The sequence below is a fragment of the Cheilinus undulatus genome, linkage group 9 (assembly GCF_018320785.1).
Source record: "Cheilinus undulatus linkage group 9, ASM1832078v1, whole genome shotgun sequence".
Lineage (NCBI taxonomy): Eukaryota > Metazoa > Chordata > Actinopteri > Labriformes > Labridae > Cheilinus > Cheilinus undulatus.
In genome coordinates this window covers 26689512-26712568 of record NC_054873.1, presented here as the reverse complement: position 1 = coordinate 26712568, position 23057 = coordinate 26689512, and the positions used below count along the sequence as shown (strand labels likewise).

The window sequence follows — 23057 nt, the reverse complement described above, 5'->3', positions numbered from 1 at the left end:
AGTGCATTACAGTAATCTAACCTGATGGAGACAAATGCATGGATTAATTTTTCTGCGTCATTTTGGTTGATGAATGATCTGGCTTAGGATATGGTTTTCAAATGATAGAATGATGTTTTGGTGATACGGGATATGTGGTTTTCAAAGTTGAGTTCTGAGCCCAAAATGATGCCAAGATTTCTGATGTGCTCACTGTATTTCATGGATATTGAATCGAGATGTAATTGAAGTTGTGTTCTTTGTTTTTTGGGGCCAACAAATAGTATTTCAGTTTTTTCTGGGTTAAGTTTTAGAAAATTGTTTGCCATCCAATTGTTAATATCCTGTATGCAATGTAAAAGTATATTTACTAAACTAAAATCACCAGAAGTAGAAATGCAGTGTTTCCCCTAGGCTGGAGTTGTAGCAGCGGAGGTGAAGTGGGTGTGCCAGAAAATAAATGTTAACCTCCAAACTTCCCATCACTTATGTTACAGCTCTTTGACCTCTGCTGCCACCAGACAGTCAGTAGCACATCTGTATGACCTCTAAACACATTTTTGCAGCTACAAGTCAACTTCCATATAAAGGTGTGCCATCAACCTGGCTGGGCATTCATATTCTATGCAGAGGTTGCGTTGGACTTTTTTGTTGTCCATCATTCTGACGGGTTGAAAGGGTTGTAAAAATTCTATCATACCATTTTACAATCTGTCATTATAATTTCCTCTTTAATATTTGTAATATGATATAATTCAATATGATTTTATTAGTTGTGTTTAATTTATGAAGCACCATTTCTAAACTTATATTCAAAAAACAATCTTTGAGGTTCTGCATTTTAATGGCATTGAGAGAAAGATGACGACAGCAGCACAGCGTTTACTCCTCGTCATTTTTACGCAGTGACGGTGGAGCAACAATTCCTGTCTTTAAGCAAGCAACTGAACTGGGCCATTTAAGATACCACGTACAGTTTTGAGGATATTTTTAATATCAAGATGCTGTAGCATGACGATTACAGCTGACCATAAGTTATTAAAAGGCTGTACTGTGGAGCCGTGCGCATTTGTCTGCTCCACAGGAGTTGTAATCCGAAAAATCGTCACACACTCGAACCTTGCACACTGAGTCTGTTACGTTTGTATTGGCCTTGACTATGAAAATTTGTAGAATGTGGCAAATTGTTTCGTACTGCAAGCCTGTGTCTCTAGCTGGGTTTCCATTACAGTTTTTCGCAAAATAAAAGCAATATTTCTTAAATTTTGATTAAGTACAAATGCACTTTGATGCGTTTCCATTGAAGGGAGTTTTGGGCATAGGCCTTACAATTCTTGTAAAATCTCATTCGTATGAATCTGCTGCAGGGAAGCTTGATGCTGTGTTGGTATGGTTTTGGTTACATCTATGGCGGTTGCCTTGATAATTTTGAACAAAAGACGAAGGCAGCAGATGATAGTTCAGAGGTAAAGTCCGTATGTATGGCAAAAGCCATAAGAGTATAAGTATGATGTAGTGGTGGTAGTATCGATACTGAAGTATCGATATATCGATATTTACCAAGTACTCTTTTGGTATTGATCCCTTTAGCATAGATGATACCAAATGAGTATTATAAAATACAGCTCACCACCGCTTCTCCACCGAGTGCCTCCCTACCTCTCTCTCTTCCAGACTGTTTTGGCTTTACTGCCAGTCTGTGTCACGTGAATTTGGAGGCCAATCAAACATGCCTTACCTGGAGGACCAAGGACCAATCGGACATGTTGATCCTGCCATACCATGTGACTTTGAGGACCAGTCATTAACAGATTTCTGCAACTCCACTCGCTTGCATATGAATTCATTTGATAGTCTGTGGTGTGAACCTGGCTGTCTTTCTCACCCAATGTGGCCCCTAAGTAAATTTCAAAATTGTAAGAAAACATAAAAAAAATACTGAGAACACATGCCAATACCATAAAATGTATAAAGACCAAGTTGTAGAAACATAACAAGATAAATATTTCTATGAAAATCTTTGATGACTTGTATTTCTTACTTTTTTGTTTTAAATTAGTGGGTATATATGGCTAATATAGCCCTTCTATCTGAATTTTAAAAAAGAAAAGGAATTGGTTATATTGTGGATATTTTAATACTATATACAAGTTTGTGCTTTAATTATAGTTTTGTTCTGTTTTTTTGTTTTTTTCCGCTTAAACATTTTAATTTAATTTAATTTTCCTCTAACTGAATTTCTGAATGACCTGCATACGCCTTTTTAACTGGCTGAAATGTGTAACTTTTGAAAGTTTGTGAGTCCAATATTTTATTCTTTCTTCAAAAGTATCGGTATCGGTACCAGTATCAGTATCAGTATTGACAAAATTACATCAAAAAGTATCGGTATCGTATTGAATTAAAAAACATTGGTATCACCCATCTCTAGCATGATGTTAAGAAAAGTCTCATCTGTTCTTCTGTCTACATGTACTGTGCCATGTTGTCTCGGAGTGACTGGTCAGGTGACACCGTACGTCACGTCCCGTGACTTGTAAATGCGGAAAAAAGTGTTTCCATTACACGTTTGCGATATATTTCTATATCAAAATGCCTGAAAAACCTCATCATGAAAGCGTAAAAACTTCTTAGCGATATTTTAGGGGGTTCTTTTAAATTCAGGTGTTTGCATTACCAGTTTTTTATTGCGCTACTTCGATTTTGCGTTTTTCCAAGTGTAACGGCAACCCAGCTTCTGTCACTTCTTTAAAATCCCGCCAGATCCATCCTGACACAGCGCTCCATACAGCACACGCTCATGCGTCATAGCGCTGAGACAAGTTCGAGAGATGGAGAACAACTTTTTAATTCTGTCTCTGTTATGACCTGTGAGTAGGCTCACCGTGGTTGAAATAAAGCAACAGGCGCTGATCTGAATCATCATTCACCCATCTCTTTATTATATTTTTATGGTTGATATCCACATGATAAATGAGCAAACTTTGGTGTTTAAAGTGATGTTTTGGTGGTGAGTAAGTGCGGTGGATGAAGCAGGAACTGTTTTGAATCATCGGTCACCTTGGACACATACGAAATTTCGCATTAATATGGAACCTGTTCCAAAAAAAAAGGGAAATAAAATGAAAATTTCGGCATCTGTGTGCAGACATGATTAGAACAACATGAAACGGGCTAATTGTGCAAAGGCCTTCACACTCTGCATGCGAACCTATGTACTGAGACACCTGCAGCAGGCTCTCAGTGCGCTGTCAGCACAGAGACTGACGCGCTTTCATTAATCTACAATGTCAAGGTCAGAGAGAGAGCCCACTGGCTACAAGATTTTTTAATAGATTAAATAACCTCCTTGATAGTCCATGTGTACAAAATGGAAAAGGTCTATGCCTCTGTCTGTGTGTGTGTGTGTGCTGAAATGCAGCCTCATCCTCATCATTCCAGCCCGTCAAAATGACAGACAGCCTTCAAAATTCTCCGTCATCCATCCGCTGTCAACCAAGTGTCTTACCCCGAATTTCCATATACAGCGTGCGCGCAGCGGAACGCCGGCGAATCGAACTGCGGAGCACTTCGCTCCCTCTCTAGTCTATCAGAGCATTTCCATAGCCGGCACTCCAGACCGACAGCGGCGCATGCCTGGAGTGGCACTCCGCTCCGCTCCATTTCAGATACGCTGCAGGTCTATTTCAATGCCGGCCGCTGCCAAACCTTGTAAATTCAGTGTCGTTCAGAAAGCACCAACCATGGAAGTTACAAGCGTAGAACATAGGGGTGTAAAAATTGATATATCGATTGGTTGATTGATGATCCAATCAGATCGATGAAAAGTCAAAACATCGATCTAAATGGATGATTCAAGCTATGCTTTATTTTGAAATTACCCCCACACGCCCGTTGACAGGTTCCACCCCAGGCAGCATCCTCAACAAGTTAGCCGCAAGCCAACTAAGTAGCAGCCGTGGCTGAAAGTTTCATGGCTGAGGGAAAGAGGATATCCTCTCCTCTAACGTCTTTTATAATAAAACTTTGAATTCTGTAAAACCTTTCCATTTATTAAAATTAAGGTTGCAATAAATAAAAGATGATAAAGAATCATTATATAACATCATATGCCCCAAATTCTACCTCATTTAAATCTCATAAAGTAAATAAACTAAATGATCTGCCACATTAACAGGCCCCTGCGTAAAGTATGGAGGGCTGATATTGAGCAGAAATATCTGTTCAAGTCCACATGTGTGTTAAATAAGTTTAAGAAAAAAAATCTAAAATGGGAACACAGGCCAAAAATTTTGATCATTATTAGAAAGGGTTACAGAGAAAGTCCATATTGGTACTTTAGAGTGATCTGGAGATGTGAGGAAATAAAATGTTTGGTACTGAAAATGTTTGCTGTTTTAAATAAACATGTTTTAACACAAATGTGCATAGTTGTGTTCCTAATTTAAAGGCAATCAGAGGTGATCAGGACTTTGTTGTTTTTGTTAAAGACATATTATTATTAAACACAGACACCTGTCAATAATTTAATTGCAGAAACTGTTTTTTTCTCTTTCTGTAACTGTGTGAAATTTTTGCACAAAATCGCTTGATATTGATCCTCGAATCGAAATCGTATCATGGCAGATTTTGTGACATCAGAAAAAATCGTATCGATGTGCAAAATATCAAAATCTTATCGTATCGGGATGAAACTGGTGATTTACACCGCTAGTAGAGCATCCGGTTCTCTCAAAATAAAACACAATGCATGGACTCCCGATCGTAAATCATCACTTTATCAACATCACGTCTCATCCTGCAGTGAGAGCAAAGGGTCACCGAGAGGTCAGTGGGTCACAGAGCTACAATGGCATCATTGATGAAGAAAATTTAACTTTTGGGGATATTTAGCCAAAGAATTTTGCATTAAACCACAGATCCTTAGGGGAAACATTAACCTTTTAACTTTGTAATGTACTCACTCAATGGAGGAAGCAATAATATCATGGACTTATACTGGAAAGGATGATAATTTAACCCCAAAAGGTAAAATAGTCTGCTGTTGCCATACTATTCCTGCTGAACTCGCAGTTCTCCCGTGATCTCTTCCTGCTGATCAGGGCTTGCGCGCCGCAGCGCAGTGCTCCAGACTCACTTCCAGTGGGTGAGGTCACTCGCCTTTTGGTCGGAGCAAACCCGCGTCATGCATGCTGTATATGGAAATTCGGGGTTATTCTGCTCACTTCCATGTATACATAAATGCTTTTGTGCCACGAGTGTCATATAAGTGCTATGATATGTTGTGTTTATTAATGACTTCTTGGAGTGGGAGCATCAGTTAAAAAGTAACGGTCCAAGGCCTGAGCCCTGTGGAACACCAGAGAAGACATGTCTTTCAGCAGATTTAAAATTACCAACTGAAACAACAAACTTTCTATTTTGTAGGTAGGACCAGAACCAATTAAGGACAGGACCAGATAAACCAACAAACAGAATTGTGAAGTCTGTGAATGAGGATTTCATGATCTACAGTATCGAAGGCAGCTGTAAGATCAAGCAGGACAAGGATTGAAGTTTTTTGCATGTCACTGTTGATCCTGAGGTCATTGATTACCTTTACAAGTGCCGTTTCTGTACTATGGTTGGTTCTAAAGCCAGACTGGTATTTGTTCTGTATATTGTTGGTTAAGAGATAATGGTTGGTTTGGTTGAAAACAACTTTTTCCAGAATTTTGCTGATGAAAGGGAGGTTAGAAATAGGTCTACACTGTAAAAAAAATTCCGTTAAATTTACAGTAAAACGCTGGCAGCTGTGGTTACCAGAGATTTACTGTAAAAATTACGGTGAGAATGTATGCGATAAAACGGTGTTTTCATTCTACAACTGTAAATATTACAGTTCAAACCTGTTTTTTTTTTACTGTAAATTTCTGTTAAAAAAATACAATATTGTAACCGTTTATACAAGGATTTGCTGTAAAATAACAGTTATACTGTAACCATATTTACGGTAATTTGCTGTACAACTTACTGTAATTTGATGTAGAAATTACAGCTCTATTACAACATTTTCTACAGGGATTGGCTGTAAAAATAACGATAATGAAACAAACCTGTTTACGGTAAATTACTTTAAAAACACCAGAAATCCTGTAAACCTAAATACAGTCTATCTCAGTAATAAAAACAGTAGACCCGTATAATGTTTAACGGTATTTTATTATAACTACTTAAATTTTACAGTAAATTACTGGCAGCTGTGGTTACCAGAAATTTACCGTAAAAAATACAGGACAAAACATGAGAAATTACAGCTGATGTTTGCAGATTTTACGGTAGTAGCAAAATACTGCCCAACTTTAAATTTTACAGTAAATTACTGGCAGCTGTGGTTACCAGAAATTTACCGTAAAAAATACAGTACAAAACATGAGAAATTACAGCTGATGTTTGCAGATTTTACAGTAGTAGCTTAATACTGCCTTACTTTAAATTTTACAGTAAATTACCAGCAGCTGTGGTTGCCAGAAATTTACTGTAAAAAATACAGTACAAAACATGTGAAATTTCAGTTAATTTGCTAGATTTTTGCAGTAGTGCCCTAATACTCCTACTTCTAACAAAAGATTCAAGCTCTCTGATAAACAATAAGAAACTCTGCAGTTATATGTTTGCAATAAAAAAACCTTTCAACACATCTGATAACTTGTCTGTATACTCACAAAGCAGTTTAGATCTTGGAAGAAAAAGCTTGTGTCCATATGTATGACAGGTAGTCCTTGGTGTAATGCATGAAGATGAAACAAAGTCACTTGCCCCTAAATGATTCAAGAGTAATGAGTCCAGTCTTGACTGAAGAAGGCCTTCCACTTGGGAAGCTTCACATGGCCAAGAAACTTCATCTTCTTGAAGACTCGAGCACAGTTCATCAGGTGTTCTACTTTGGACTGGCTCCATCCTCTCTGCAGGAAGTACATATACAAAGCAAAGTTAGAGTGATTCAGTGCTTCAGTTTAATGCCTACACGGATGTAAATTTGAGAAAACTAGGCTCTAATAAGCCATGCTTACAATCAGCACAACAGAATAAAATAAACAGTGTGTACAGTACATACAGATCATTTCTATAATAGAATATGGTGAAGAAACGCAAATGTACCCACAAGTGCCAGCTACTAAGTCAGCAATCACCTAACAACAGCCAATTACTTTTTCCCTTATTGATTATAATGAGACAGTTATGACATATTAATTGCAATTTGCTTTTCCTTTATAGTTTAGAGCTGTGGTGCCCAGGCTTGTATCCACTGAGCTCCCCCCTCCTTCACATATCCAAGAAGATATGGACCCACACAAAAAAGTGACATAGCTATTGCTGTAAAAACTAAACATCAATTTGAATTGATGTCATTATTTAAAGCAGTTTTAATTTTGGCAGATATTTTTAATTTTAGTCTTAGTTTTAGTCTTTAAGTGAAATGAATTTTAGTTTCAGTCACATTTTAGTCATTTCTGTCCATTTAGTTTTAGTCCATAAAAGTCCTCACATTTTAGGTTTTACTTTTAGTCCAAGCATTTATTGTCTTGCTTAAATCTGGTACCAAGTCATAGTGGGATGTTCTCTGCACCCTGCCAAACCTGGGGTCCCTGCTTTCTACAGCTGAGAGACGGAAGAGCTACAGCTGCATTGTTTTTTGACAGAATTACCCACAGTGGAGAGATATCATGGATTTTGAATGTCCGACGAAAACTACATTACATTCTAGTCAAAAACTAGTCTTAGTTTTGGTCCGTTTTAGTCATCACAGATCTATTTTTGTTAGTCTTAGTCTAGTTTTGTCATGGAAAACAAAGCTGTCGATGAACATTTTTAGTCATAGTTTTAGTCGACGAAATTAACACTGATTTAAAGCTACACACAATAGCCCAAACCACAAGTGTTAGCAAAAGACCTTGGTATGAACCATTCATAAGGGTTATATTGTGATTTTAGGTAGTTGAACCACAAGATAAATATTTGCAAACTATGCTTTTTATATATATATTTACTTGTAAGACCACCCAAATAAATATAGAATTTGCTTTTACATGTAAATATAATATGTAATTTTATATATAATTTCTATATAATTTCCCTTCGGGGATGAATAAAGTTATTATTGTATTGTATTAGGGTAAGCCTACCCATTAAGCCCAGGCACCATTTAAGCCCACTTGCGACTTTGAAGTCAATTTAAAAAAAAAAAAAAAGAGGGGCCTGTCTTATGCTATACATTATTTTGTCCAATCACACAATTTCTTAATTATATGTCAGTTTTTGTTTGACACCAATCACATTTGTAGATATTGAAAAAGGCCCGCCTACATTTGTGCAGTCTCAAGGAGGCTCAGATAAAGTCGCCTCAAAACTTTGGTGTTTTGGGACCCCTCAGAAAGAACCTCTTTTCAACCATTTTCAGCCACTGACTTGTTAAGTACATTCATATTATGTAATTTGAGAGATTACTGATTTGTTTTTTTGTGTATAAACAGGTAGTTTTTTGTAATTTCTTACTATTTAGTTTTATGTGAAAAGATGAGTCATGCTAGCTAGCGAGCTAATCACTAGTCAATACATGTAGCCCTACTGATAGATACACTGCTTAATGATTAAAAATGATAAGTACACAAACTAAGTGTTTTCTGATTCATTTTACATAAATCTTACATAAAACTTTGAACAAGAATTCCTTGATAATTCAGAAAGTTTGGCAGAAGAGGAATAACTGTGATAGCAAGTTTTACAGCATATTTAGGCTACAGGCATTTCTTTAAACATTTGTTTAATTTTGGTGAGAACATATTATCTTCATTTCCCTGGTAGTCACTGTAGTACCATTTAAGCCCAGTGTGTTCCATTTAAGCCCATCTGATGTGTTTCAATAGAAAAAAATGAAATTTTGAGGTTTGATAGCTTTTCGCTGTAATCATGTTGGATGTTGTTATACTAACTTCATTAACACAAGTACATCACAGATCACACACTGACCAGAAGAATTGTTATGTCAGTTAATTTTGCATAATTATTTGTTTATAGTGAGAAAAATGCCAACAAAAAAGAGGAATTACAGCAACTGTCCTAAAATCATCATTGTGACAGCCAAACATTAAATCTAAGTTCAATAAGATATTGTTGATTCACTGTAATGTCATTTAATACTTTTAAAAACAAACACATTTTTTTATTTTGTCAATATTGAATCAAATTTTGTCAATATTAAATAAATGTTCAATGAAATGTTAAATACTGAAGCCAATGAAAATTAGTTTTAGGCCTACTTAGTCATGTTTGTGGTGGTCCATTGTTACAAGCCAAACATTAAAGCCAAGTTCAAAAATAAATTGTGTTTAACATGTATAACATGTTACTGAATTAATATGTTTACTACTTGAAAAATGTAATAATTTTTTAATTTCTGTCAATAAACGTGGTTGTGGGCTTATTTGGAACACACGTGGCTTAAATGGTACTTAGGTACCAATTAAGGCCATGCCAGACTTTTGACTTTATTCATAACATTTCTTTAATTTGTTCTTTAAAATATGCATAAGTAAATAAATATACCTTCAAATGAGGGATTAATCCTTCATTCTAACAAATGATCATGTTTATAAACCATCTTAGTATCTATGAAAAACACGTGAACTTAGATTTTGGTGGGCCTAATGGGTACACTCACCCTAAATGCTTTGGGGTACAAAGGATTTTGCTGTAACAAAGATGATGGGCGCTGAATTTTAAATCAATCATAATGAAAACATATGACTCACACAGAAAACTGTATTGGCCCCCATATGGTGTGATCATCAGAACACTGAGAACAAGCTGGACAAAGCAGTGGCATGGCAGTATTCTGGGTATTTCTACATGACCAGATTAATGCAGTGCTTGGTGTAAACTACATAAAATAAACATAAAATGGCTTCATGTTGCTTAAAGAAAGATTCATCTAAAGAATTTATTGAGGTATGTACAAATGCTGTGCAAGGCTTACCATTATTAATCCTTGATAACTGGCGTTTTTTAGAAGAGTGGAATACCGGAGACAGTATAAAGTAATGGAGTCCTAGTCACTACTAGCAGAAGAAACAGGACCTTAAAAAAGAGTAAGGAAAAATAGAAAGACAAGGTAAAGCACCAAATCATGTCAACTTAGAAGTTTTGAACACTTATGTATGCACTGATTGCAAAGTACTATCCAATTTTTGAATTCACTCAAAAAAGGAGTGGACCCAATCTCTTCTTGTCCCGTGAGCTGAATGTCTTGTCACATCCCTTGTGTTTTGTGGCAGAAGCTACAGCAGACACAAAAATGCAGACATACATGTAGAGTGATCCAGCTGTCAAGCAGTTATCAGACGGTGTTGCTGTGTTTATATGTTCTTCTAAAATCAACACTAAGCTGTGACTGGTGCTACCCCCTCCACTTAGAGTGTGTGTTGATCCCACAGCTCTGTATGCCATCTTGCTTGCCCTTGCGCTTTTTCTGCTCACAACAGTTTAGAAAAAATGCTGCACATCTATTTTTTTTTCTTGTTTTTTAAATTTGAAAATTTGGATACTATCAAACCTAAAAATCTGAACCAGAATCTTTATTTTCATTGTACACAAGTACAACGAAATTTTGCACAGTTCCATTCAGTGCAATTATTATTACCTCTGCCAAGGAGGTGATGTGATCGGCAGGGTTTGTTAGTTTGTTTGTTGGCAACATAACTCAAAAAGTTATGGATAGATTCTGATGAAATTTCCAGGAAATGTCAGAAATGGCAAAAGGAAGAACTGATTTGATTTTGGGACTGATCCAGATCATCGTCTGGATCTAGGAATTTTTAAAGGACTCTTCACTATTGGGAGATAGGGCTAATGGCGGAGGTCTGCGCTCTCTGAGTGCTTTTCTAGTTTATTATTGCAACTGCTCTGGGATATGTGCTGTTTTCAGTCTGTTAGTTTTGGCTCTTATTGTCCTGAACCGTCTTCCTCAGGATAGCAGCTGTTACAGGTGACGATAACACAGTTATAAAAATAACTGATATTGTATCATATGATACACACGGCTGGAAGGAAATAAAACATTTTGCCAGCATTACACTATACCATATAACTACCTCTAAAGAGGAAAAATTATTACCTCTGTAGGAACTCCTGAGTGGATCCCAATGCTGGTCAATGCATAGCATGAGCTGCCTTGAAGCCTAGCAAGAGGCTCCTGGGAGGATGATAAAAGTAGAAAAGAATTACAAGCAAATCATCCATTACCATCCAAATGAGTCTTTAAAGTGTTTCTGAGATCCACTTACTACAAAAAACAATACATGGGGCAGGCTTTCCACTGGTACCCCATCTGGCAAGAATGTTTCAACAAGGCAAAAGAGGTTGTCTTCTTTTTTGTCGAAACAGGAGAGAAGGGGAAACACCATACCCTTTATGTCCTCTGAGCAGCCCTCCAACTGTCCTCTCTGAATCTTGAGCTTTGTGGCATCCTGCAAAAATCAAGTGAGCTATTAAATCTTTAGTGCCATGACACTGATGTGCACATATCCCCATTGTGCATTTAGGAGGTGCTGGAGCCAACAGGTAGTGCCCAGGACCACCACAGTCCACCACCACACTATCCCCCTTATTCCTGGGGCCGCTACTGCAAATGTGAATATGGGCGAAACTTCCGGTGCCAAAACGGAAGTAGGCTACATTAAATACATGTATGCTAGTACAGCAGCTAACTATAGACGCTAACAAAGAACGACAGTTGTTTCAATAGGAATTCTTCTGGAATTTGTAAATATTTATATTTTTGTTATCACATGTTCACATTGTTTGTATTATAAGCTGTAGATAAGTAAATAAGGTGGATACCACATTATTCCTGGGGGTCTACTGTAGCTATGAATGGAAGTGGAACTTCCAGTACAGTAACAATAATAGCAAAACATGATTTTTCCAAAGGCTTGCTAAAGTGATTTAGTGTCAACAGTGGTTGTTCTGAAATAAATAAATATTTGCTGTAATAAATACTGCTTCATTTTTGTTAAATCAATGAGCTGAAATTTTTTAATCATATTTTCTGTAATGCTCAGTACCTGCTGCTATGTTCATGGTACTAATATTATGACAAAGTTAAATATGCTCTCACAACATGCTGTCCACTGTCTAAATGCATCGGGGATGTGATTCTTTTAGTATTAATTTATCATTAATTCTTAATACAAAACTTGACATTTACCAAACTGAAGAGCTGGCAACTTGAGTCATGGATAATTTTATAGATATAATTCCCATATTTAAGAGGGATTAGTTTGTAAAATGAGAATTTCAGCAACTCCACAAACTAGAAATGTATCTTTTTATACTGATATAAAGCTAATAAAGTTAGCTATATATGCCCGTGTATGTTATCTAAAGTATTGTCATCAATTTGAACTCTCCAGTAGAGGCTAGAGAAATAATAATAATATTATCCAGTTTGAGGTTAAGCAGTCTAAGTTTATGTAGTTTGGTATTAAAATTGCTTTAATAGTCACGTTTAGTATCTCGTTTCTATGCAAAGTCCCATTTAGATAGAACGGAGCGGATGTTGCGCCCATATTCATGGAAGGGTAGGAATAAGCTGGAAAGCCTACCTCAGGGGACTCTGAACACAGATATGAATATGACTCTGAACACAGATATGAATATGACTCTGAACACAGATATGAATGTGACTCTGAACACAGATATGAATGTGACTCTGAACACAGATATGAATGTGACTGAACACAGATATGAATGTGACTCTGAACACAGATATGAATGTGACTCTGAACACAGATATGAATGTGACTCTGAACACAGATATGAATGTGACTCTGAACACAGATATGAATGTGACTCTGAACACAGATATGAATATGACTCTGAAGAGGAAAAATCCTTCACCTTAGGTCGCTCTGAAGCATCAGTGCTGCGGCGGGACTCTCACTTTTTGGCTAGGGGACATCACGGTCCTCACGGTCACTCCCACCTCATCTGGAAAACTCCGTCCTTTTTCTTACCCTCTTCCCAGTGTTCCCAGCACCCAACCGCCCATTTTTTGTGCATTTTTCAAAAGTCTGAAGTGGGCGGAGTTAGCTCTGAGCTTGGGGTTCACTTATGGACCCCAACACAGCAAGTGTTAAACGTTCTCCACGCTGAAATGACAGCAAAAAATACAAATCAAACAGCAATGTTGGCTGGTCTAGAACTGAAACAAAATGCCTCCTGACCCATTTAACTTCTACCTATAAACACGTGGTGTTACTGAATGAAAAGAACTCAAGAAATATTTGACACTACGACAAAAGAAGCTCTACATGCCTTACCAATAGCTCGTAGGCTGATGCTCCGGGTGACGTCGAATTAATACATGCCAATGTCCTGCTTTGTATTCCATCTTCGTTTGCAGCCCGTTCTACGAGCAGACAGCAACTCTATGAAATAGAGTCCACAGAACGAGACCACAGAAGACACGAAAGCGCTGTAGTTTACCAGGCAGCCGTTGGCGGTTTGATTTTCCAACGAACCACACACGCATGCGTATAAGGTCCTTCTTTCCCGCGCCTGCGCGCCGATTCGCGCATGGCAATTGACTGCAACCACAGTGCGCAAACGTATTTCGAGAAAGCAGCACTGTTAGTGTACATGGAGGGAGGTGACTGAAAACTGTTCACTCTGTAGCTCGTTTCCTAATTGTTCCTTTTTAAACACCCAAATCGCTGTTCTAGTACAGACAGAATAGAAAACGTTCCTGTGTAGACAGGGTTGAATGGCGACGGGAAACAGTTTTTCAAAATTATTTTTATATATTTATTTTTTACATTGATACAACTTTATTGAACAGATTCCAATAGTTAATACAGCATTGGCACATGAAACAAAACGTATTTTCTTGACATAAATAACCCCACATACAGGTAAAGAGAAGTTTAGATTAAATTACATAAGGTATGAGAAGTAAATTAAAATTTCAGAAACTAAACCATGGTTTCATATTGTTTTTTTTTTAAGAATTTTTTTTCCCTTAGAAATCAATTTGATAGACTATATGTACAGTTCACATTCATTTTTAAAACTGATTATGGAGGGTTTCTTGTCATTCTATTTGCATTCATGTTTAAGTTATTTAACCAGTAAAAATAACTATTGTATTTATATAATGTATATACTATATATTCAACTGTATTATATACATATTATATATACAGTATGTATCTCTCTCTCTCTCTCTCTCTCTCTCTCTCTCTCTCTCTATGTATATATAAAATAGTTCTTTCCAATTACCTTGTTATATTTCCTATCAGTAATATGTGTCATCCAATTTTAGTTCTGGAAGATTGACTGAAACATTAAAGTACATCAATGTATTTTGTGTTAGATGCATTAAAGGAAGTGGAATGGCTTTACAAATGCAATGGCATTCTTTGTGAGAGCAATTAACATCATTCTTTTCCAATAAATCAGTTAAACTAAAATAATTGACCACTTTCATCCATCAAATTAAGAACAAACAAAATGATTTTTGGTACCATTCTTGTTTCAATAAGGTTTTCATATTAACTGTAACTGTCCGTTTATTTCACAAGGCAGCATCATGTGGTGTAGCACTGAGAAACAAATGTGAACATAACAACAAATTGGTGCTTGTTCACAGGTTTTGCAGGTTGACAGGTTTTTACTGTATTTTCTACAGAACTTTCCTGATCATGCAGTTTTTTTAACCTCTTGTCCCTGCTAAAATTACGGTATGTGATTGCAATTTTTTTCACAGATTTTTACTGTGAATTTAAATGTACATGAGAGAAAAGTCTGTAATTTTAACAAAATACTACTGTAATTTTTAGAGTAATTGCCCGTCTTGAAGATTACAGTATTTTTCCTTTATTTTCACAATCTTCTTTCGTTTAAACGGTACAATTTTGTAATTATTACGTACTTTAATTGTAAATATTTATGTTTCATACCGTTGCTTGATTTACAGCAATTCTGTGTATTTTATACAGTAATATATGTTTATTTGTTTTACGGTCTTTTACTGTTGCTATTTGACAGTCTTTTGCCGTATTTTCTACGGACATTTTTTACAGTGTATAGTTAGTGATGATTAATGGATCTAAGTTGTTTTTCTTTAACACAGGAGTTATGACAGCTCATTTAAGAGCAGCAGGGCAAATGCCAGTCTGCAATGAGCTATTAATAATGTTAACCATATGATTTATGGTTAACATTACTAATAGCTTTTCAGCCAGGCAGACACAGCTGACACAGTCGGAGGGAGAGGTAAGTCACATGTTTATTCTGACTTGTAGTCGAGTGTGGTAGAAAGTTCCTTCAGTCAGTTTGAGATGCGCCAGTGTGTTTCCCTGCAGAACTTTACAAGTACACCCCGATCTTTAAAGTCTTTAAAATAGTCTGAGGGCAACAAGTAAAACCAGCGGTGTATCAAAAACCATATGGTAAAAAAAGGGTAAGGCACTGTTCTGTGACAGAGTGTAGCACTGCTTTACATGACCATAATGTTAGAAAATAGACAGTTACTGTCTTCTTTCCACTTATGCTGAGAGTACATGATCTGAGGAAAGAAATACTGTATATGGACAGTCATCTGTCTTTCATTGCCAGCAAAATGTTTAAAATGCTAACATTGATGTATATCCATTTTGTAGCCTTCACATTACATTTTGATGTATTTTATGTTTTAAACAGCATTTGACAGAAAAAAGTGAAAAAAAAAACAAACAAAACTACAACAAAAACGGGGTAAGATAACAAAATTAAACTAACTTACATGATAAACTTTTTAAAAGTCATAATAAACAGAAATGTTTTAAGCCCTAAATTTAGGAGCTCATGGTTGCAGCAGGCCTCAGGGATTCAGGAAGTGTTCCAAAGGTGCGGGCCATGAAAACAAAAAGCTGTTTCTCCTTTTACCTAACAAAGCTGCTTATCTGACAGCTGCGTCAGTCTTTTTATCTCTGTTTGTTTACTACCGTAGCCCCAAACATGACCGCCATGCCTAATAATGCAACGCAACTTGCAAAGACTTACTGTGGATTCTACAATCTTGAGGTAAGAGAAAGCCTGATGTCTATGTGCTAAATGAAAATAATGTAGCAGGCCTCAAGAACTGATCATATGGGTTCATATTACATATACATTCATCTGGAGTAGAAATAAGTTGAACATAAGCCAGCAGCTGCTGCTGACTGACAAGGATAGGAAAATAAAAGGATGTATCACAAGTCAAAGAAAGGTGTTATAGTTTAACGAGTGACCATGTCAATTGGAAACTATACATGGACTGCATCCCTGGTTGTCTTAGTTACTTATTGAAAACTTACTGAGCCCTTTTTTTATTATTAAACATGAACCTTCTAAGCATATTCTGGACATAACTAAAAAATTTAAGTGTTTTACCATATGTTGCGTAACTCTGAGATCTACTGACACTTTTGGCTGAAAATCCCCAATTAACACAGTCACTTGTTAAACCATAACACCTGCTCTCCTACTACAATGTCAATAGTAAAGGCTTTAGATTTATGATTTTTTTTTTCCAGTAGAAAAGTGATTAAATACTATTGTGTTGCTTTTTGAACATCAAACAATTTAAAATCCATAATTTACCACTTTTTTTAAACCCTTAATTGATGAAAGAGTATAAAAGAAGAGCTCTTTGTCTCCTTGTCTTTGGGATGTAACTACAGAAGATCATAGTGGTCAAATGTCTGACCGTTATTGTTTTCCTACCATAGACTGTAAAAAAAAAAAAAAGAAATAAAAAAAAAAAGGACAGAGCCTATGTGACGTCAGCCATTGGATTACAATAGGCTGACTCAAACAACTTTTGATGCCAATCCTCCATATTGAAATCGCTGTCTCAATTTTCAACCTAACAGCAGACAAGCCCATTCGAGCTCGACTTCCTGTTGGATAAGCTTTCACGAAAGCTAGCCCTCTTATTGACAATTAGGTAGCGTCAACCTGTCAAGCTATCTTACAATCACAATTTACATTTACATTTTTTTGTTATCAGCTGATAAAAGCACTAAAAACGTTGTCTAAAATGCATATTGATATTGAACCAGGGGTGGAAAGTAACTAATTACTGCATTTTATGTCCCTGTGTTACCTCAAACTCGTCTTTCCACTGATGCTCCATCTGGAAGTTCTCAGCAGCTGTGGCGAGTTTCTGTGGAGTGAAATATGACAGAGATTTAGATTGGAAACTGCACGAGGTATGCCTCCTTCACAGCGCCGCTTTAATTACAGAGAAGAGGAGTGAAAGAGTGCATGCTAAAAAGCAGGACGGAGACCATCCCAGAAGTGATAATGATCTCACTCTCAGAGCTTAAACCACGGGGCCGACGTGATCTTACAGAAGCGTCCGCTAAAGGCCACACTGTGGAAAGTCATAATGTCAGAATGAAAAGGTTGTACTGTGGAGGATCAGGTTGTGTGTGCGTGTTGGGAGTGTGTACATGTGAGGGGGAGAGAAAGAAAATGAAATAAGGAGAAAAAGAGGGGTCAGCAGTGTTAGATATGGTAGAACACTGAGAGAAGTCAAGTGCAAAGTGGTGCATTAACCAGCTGAGAGGCTGTCAATCAAACTGGATAGTCTTGAATAACATGGATAAATAATGGTAATCTACTTCACCTTTGCTATATGCATCTCCCTAACACGCACAAGGTCTATCTGACATGCAAAAGAGAGAAAGAAAACACCAGGCAAATTTCCCACTCAAACAGTAAGAGTGATCATAAATATAAAGAGCTTGCATTTATCACCCCAGGAATAAACGGCTGCTTTATTTGTTCTGCTGATATACCAGGAACTATTAATGTTTTAATGAAACAGCAAGTGTTTGGAATTGTGCTAAAAAATTGGGTGTGAATGCTGTGAGACTGAAACATCTTGAGCTAGTGCTTTCCAATGCACAATGCATTCAACACTTCACTTGCTTTCTTTTGCTCTTTCTTCCAGATTTTGATCCCGTCTTTATTGTTTTACTTGCAGGCAAAGCAGTTCTAAACACCATTACGCATAAAAGATGGGAAGTTACACGGATCTTTTTCATTATATGGTTGTTGCAAGAACCAATTAAACAGCTGCATACTTTTATGAAGATTTGCCAAATTATCTGCAAATGCCTAAGGACAAATCCAGCATCTGTTGGGCAGTTTTCACTTACTTTGATTTTTTTAATGCCAGTTTGGATGAGCAGTTTCTAGAAGTCTTTAAATTCAATAACATCCATTAAGTGTAGTGCCATCTTTGATAACAGCCTAGAAGAAAATTTTCCTTCAAGGTTTTAAAACAACAGCTTTTTTGGTTTAGGGACATGCAAGACCGATGATCCACTATCCATGAAGCCATCTAGCTTAATGTATGCGCTGCTGGACCATTTCATTGCCACAGTTTGTAAGTGCATCCAGCACTTCCAGGTATATCCATTGTCATAACATATCTCATCATGACTTCTTTAATCCACTGCTTTTATCTGAAAGGCATAAAGTGCTACATTAAAACACTAATTTAGCTTAAATCTGCTGATATGAATAAAGTGCATTTAAAGTATGCTAACAGGCTGCACAGGATATTTTATACATGCACTGTGAACATCCAACTTGATTCATGTTGAGTGAACAAATTATTTAGTATTTGGTGGACTTTTGATGACTTACCAAGTTTATACAACGGCCCCTAATATTTGTTTTTACAATATGCATGTATCTTCTCAGTGGCTGAAATCTTGAGAGGCATCTGACTGCAGACCTCTGTGGTGGGGCGTTCAGCAGCAGACCTCTACACTGGGGCGATGACATACATTGCCCGAGCCGCGGACCTCTACATTGGGGCGATGATGGTTGCTGCTCTCAAACATTATGGACAAATGAGAGGAGCACAGGAACACTTATCAAAACTTTTTTAAAGCCTTATTTGTTGGTTTTAACCAAAGTATTTAATCTGTAAGAAAATGTTAAGGATTCAAAACAGAGTAACTTTTTTCCCCCATGAGGATTACAAGACATACGAGACCATCATCTTTATGCAAAAATAAGTGATAATACACACAAAAATGTATACTATTTTAACACTAGAGACAAAAGTTCTTATCTATTAATATTTCATTTTTTGTGAAAATATATTACGTAAAGTATCATTTTTTAGTGAATTTCGACCGTTAATTTCAATCCTCAGCCGTTGTCATGGAAATCTATGAGCCATTATTGTGAGACGGCGATGACGGGTAACATACGTCATCACCCCAGTGCAGAGGTCTGCTGCTGAATGCCCCAGTGTAGAGGTCTGCTTGAGGTCTGCAGCCAGATCCTCTTTGAAATCTCTGGAGACTGCATAACAGCGTTTCTCAAACTTTTCCCACTTTTCAGAAGTTACAAGCCATCGTGACCCAGCATGTTCATTTTGCCTATATTATTGCTCATCAAGTTTGCTTTCGGAGCCATCCTCTGCTGGTTGGTGGAGCTGATGGCTAGTGTTACCTTAGCTAATGTAAATTCTGGATTCAGTCTGGTCCTAAAGGCTCTCCATTTTATGAGCACAAGAGGGTCCACTTTACCTCCATCACATAGGCTTTCTTTGAATGCTCATCCCTTTTGCACCACAGTAGCTTTCTAGTCTGGAAAAATTAATTCAGTTTTTATTGGCCAAGCATACGTAAATGTGACTTAAGGTTTTTTCCCATTCAGTGGCTGGTAGAACCTCATCTTGTGTTTTATTATGGTAGAGAGGTTGAGTGTTATAGGGTGGATCTCCCCCATGTGGCTATAATGTCTACTGCAAACATAAATGTCCCATTAAATACTGTAGCAAAGAAATTATGAAAACTCATTTTGTCACCCCCAAAAAAATGTCCCACGACCCACTTGTGGGTCTTAACCCAGACTTTGGGAGTGAGTGCTGTATACCTTTGGACATTAGGTCATTACTAATATAAAGTATATATATAAATATAAAGTCCTTGGCTTACCAATGTTTTCTTTATGATCAAGTTAATTTGCCTTCATTGACTATTTGTAGGCTAAATCATTGCCATAACCCTATGATTCACTTTCATCATTTTTATGCAATTTTATTCATGTGAAGAGCTGGAAGCTCCAGTCTTCACTCTGTGACTCTGTCACAAGACCATCTGTTCCCAAAGTGTCTTGAAATGGTAAATTAAGGTACACTGCTCTTGCAGTACAGTATTTACCACAGGAAAAGCTATATCTTGGTGAGCATCTTTTTAAGAGTAAAGTGGAGAAATTGAAAGAAGATGTTTCAGATTGTGGATGTTTTGACTAATACATTTTTATTCTGTTATTCAAGATTTGCTTTTGTTTTGTTTTTTATGTCTGTACCTTTGCAATATGTGCTGTTGGCTATAAACCTGATGCTATCTAAGATAGCAACATTTGCTTTCCAATGATAATGTATTTTCTTAAGATCTTAAGAAAATGACTGAAATTTACCGGTTATAATGAAGCTAATAAGTACGGAAGAGTATCAGGGCCACTGAAAAAAAAAAAAAATTGAGACGAATTTTTTTTTTCACTTGTGAGAAAAAGTCAGAATTCTGAGATTAAAGTCAGAATTCTGACTTTTTTCTCAGAATTCTGATTTTAATCTCAGAATTCTGACTTTAATCTCAGAATTCTGACTTTTTTCTCACAAGTGAAAAAAAAAATTTTCGTCTCAAATTTTTTTTTTTCAGTGGCCCTAATACTTTTCCGTAAATAAGATTTATGGATGCATATGTAAAATTGATTTGAGTCGTCCAATGACTAGAAAAGCACTGTAAAAGCTCAAGTCCATTTAACATTTACCATGTTTTCTTAGGGCTTTCTCACAAACAAACAAGTCTTGAAAAAGTCTTTTTGTCTTGGGCCTTTTGCCTAAAACAGCATTAATGGTGAACCACTGCTATTATTAGTCAAGGGGATTGCCATGTTTGTGGTTACACAATGGACTAAATCATCCAATCCATTCACACATCAACAAAAACGACAATACTTAAATCAAAGTATCAGACTACATCACTTAGAGGGGAATAGTTTGAGTAATGTGGAGAAGTTAGAGGGTGAGAATAAAAGAACAGTAAGCTCCCCAGGCAGTCAAGAGGCAGAGAAATAAATGGAAAATGACACTATTCTCCAGGCCTGTGTATATGTTCAACTACACAAATCCACACAGATCAAACCTTAGCCCTGGCCTGACCTTCTCTGCCTGTGCTGGGTAATGACAAGCCTGTGGAGGAGAGAAGTGCCCTTAAACAAACCCACCTGTCTAACAGTTTTACTTTCTTCAACAGTACAGTTACCACAGCAGTCTCACAGAAACACCATACAGGGATGTTTCTTTGATTTAACTAGTCTATTAGAAGTGATGAAATAAACTATTTTGAGCAGAGTCTATTTCTGTGATCCATCTGTCGGACTTTACAAGTAGGAGAGTATAACATAAGGCGTGTTGGTCCTGTGCGTGAGCAATAACTGGACGTGATGCTCATAGTAAAGGTCAATCTGTGCCTTTTACTGAGTGTAGGAAGGAGTGTGTCCGTGCCTGTGACCATGTGTCTGCTGTCAGCAGTCGTTCATTCTTCATCAACAGTCCCGTCTCTTTGGCCTCCAGTCCTTGGCTCTGTTCCAGACCTGTCTCTGCCTCCCCTGCACTGCCTGTCACTGCTAAATATACTCTCCAATTTGAGCCGTAAACACACACATGAAACACATTCCAACACAAATACTGATCATGAAATTATTACGCATCATGATCAAAATGTTCAAAAATAACTCCTTGTCATTGCCTCAGTTGCCAAATCACACATTTTTATATGGAGATGATGTTTGTCGAATGCTTGGTGCTGATGCTTCACCAGACATTGAAGGTGTTTGGACTATTTATGATTCAGTCTTGAGATTTTAATCTAAATCAGTAGATCTGCTTACATTGACAGTCCTTTTTTGCAGCATGTCTTCCTGGAAGCAATGATGCCAAGAGAAATAAGTTGTTTTTCTATCATCTTAAGTATCTCAACACATAACTAGGACAGTGGGTACTTTCTACTTTAAATCATATTCTGGACATGCTAACATCTGTGCTTTTGTAGCTTTTGCAACAATGACATGTAATCTCACACAGGATGAAAAAATATCATTATGAGATCTCTCCATGTACTGTATATCCAGGATGTCTGGCACATCAGACATTCATATCTAATAAGGAGCCAGTCAGATCACCTGCTGGTCTCTCTATTTCGTGCCAATTTCGTCCTCTTCCTTTGAATTAATTTGCCTCTTCATGCAGGTAGATAAACCAAACCTCGCACAAAGATTAAAGACTGAAGGTGGTGCTATAGATGAATCCAGAGCAAAAACAGAGGTTGACAAGCTACCACTCACTCACTGCATCATTCATGCCCTTGAATGAGAGCTGACTAAAGAAGAGATTTCTCTTCTTTAACATGACTTTCTTTTTAACTTATTTTTAGACAAGAGTTAAAGGACATGGTGAAGAACCTTTCAGCGACTCTAAAAGCTGTGACAAACTTTCTCTTTGGAAAAAAATGGAAGAGCACAGTTCACAAAAGTGTACTGTGCTTTTCTCAACATTTTTTCTTTGCCCCTTTGAGTGACATGTAGATGGTATTTCTTATGTCTACAAGCCAACTGCTTTAGCAAAAAATAAAACCACATGAGTAATGAGCATTTACTTCACAAAATGTAGTGGCCTATGGTAATTTGTAATGATAAAATTAGCAATAAATTTATTTTGCTAAGTACACAGCAAAACCTGAAGTGCTGAAATTCAATGATGAACATTTCAGACTTGATTTTAACCTCCAAACCCCATTCTAAGTGAACTGTCCTTCAGTGCTGGAGTAAGTTGACAGTGTTAATGCATTAAGTGTATATGAGATGTTTCCAGATGTATTTATATGCGTTAAGATGTTGCCTGTTGTACAGTGATCACTGCTGCGACTCTCATGTTTATGTTTATGATAGATTATTGTTGTATTTTGTGTAAGATACTTTTGCATTAT

The 23057-nt window shown here is 36.9% G+C and overlaps 1 protein-coding gene across 2 annotated transcripts in view; it reads right to left on the bottom strand.

Moving 5' to 3' along the window:
- The window catches only part of LOC121515429 (voltage-dependent calcium channel subunit alpha-2/delta-1), a 135689-nt gene that overhangs the window by 78870 nt on the left and 33762 nt on the right, over positions 1–23057 (bottom strand). For both annotated transcript variants that reach the window (XR_005992369.1, XM_041796193.1), the window contains exon 4: positions 17144–17203. Coding sequence is in view for 1 of the 2 variants with exons in the window: in XM_041796193.1 (XP_041652127.1) it covers positions 17144–17203 (60 nt within the window). In the remaining variant the exon portion in view is untranslated. The remainder of the gene's footprint in view (positions 1–17143; positions 17204–23057) is intronic.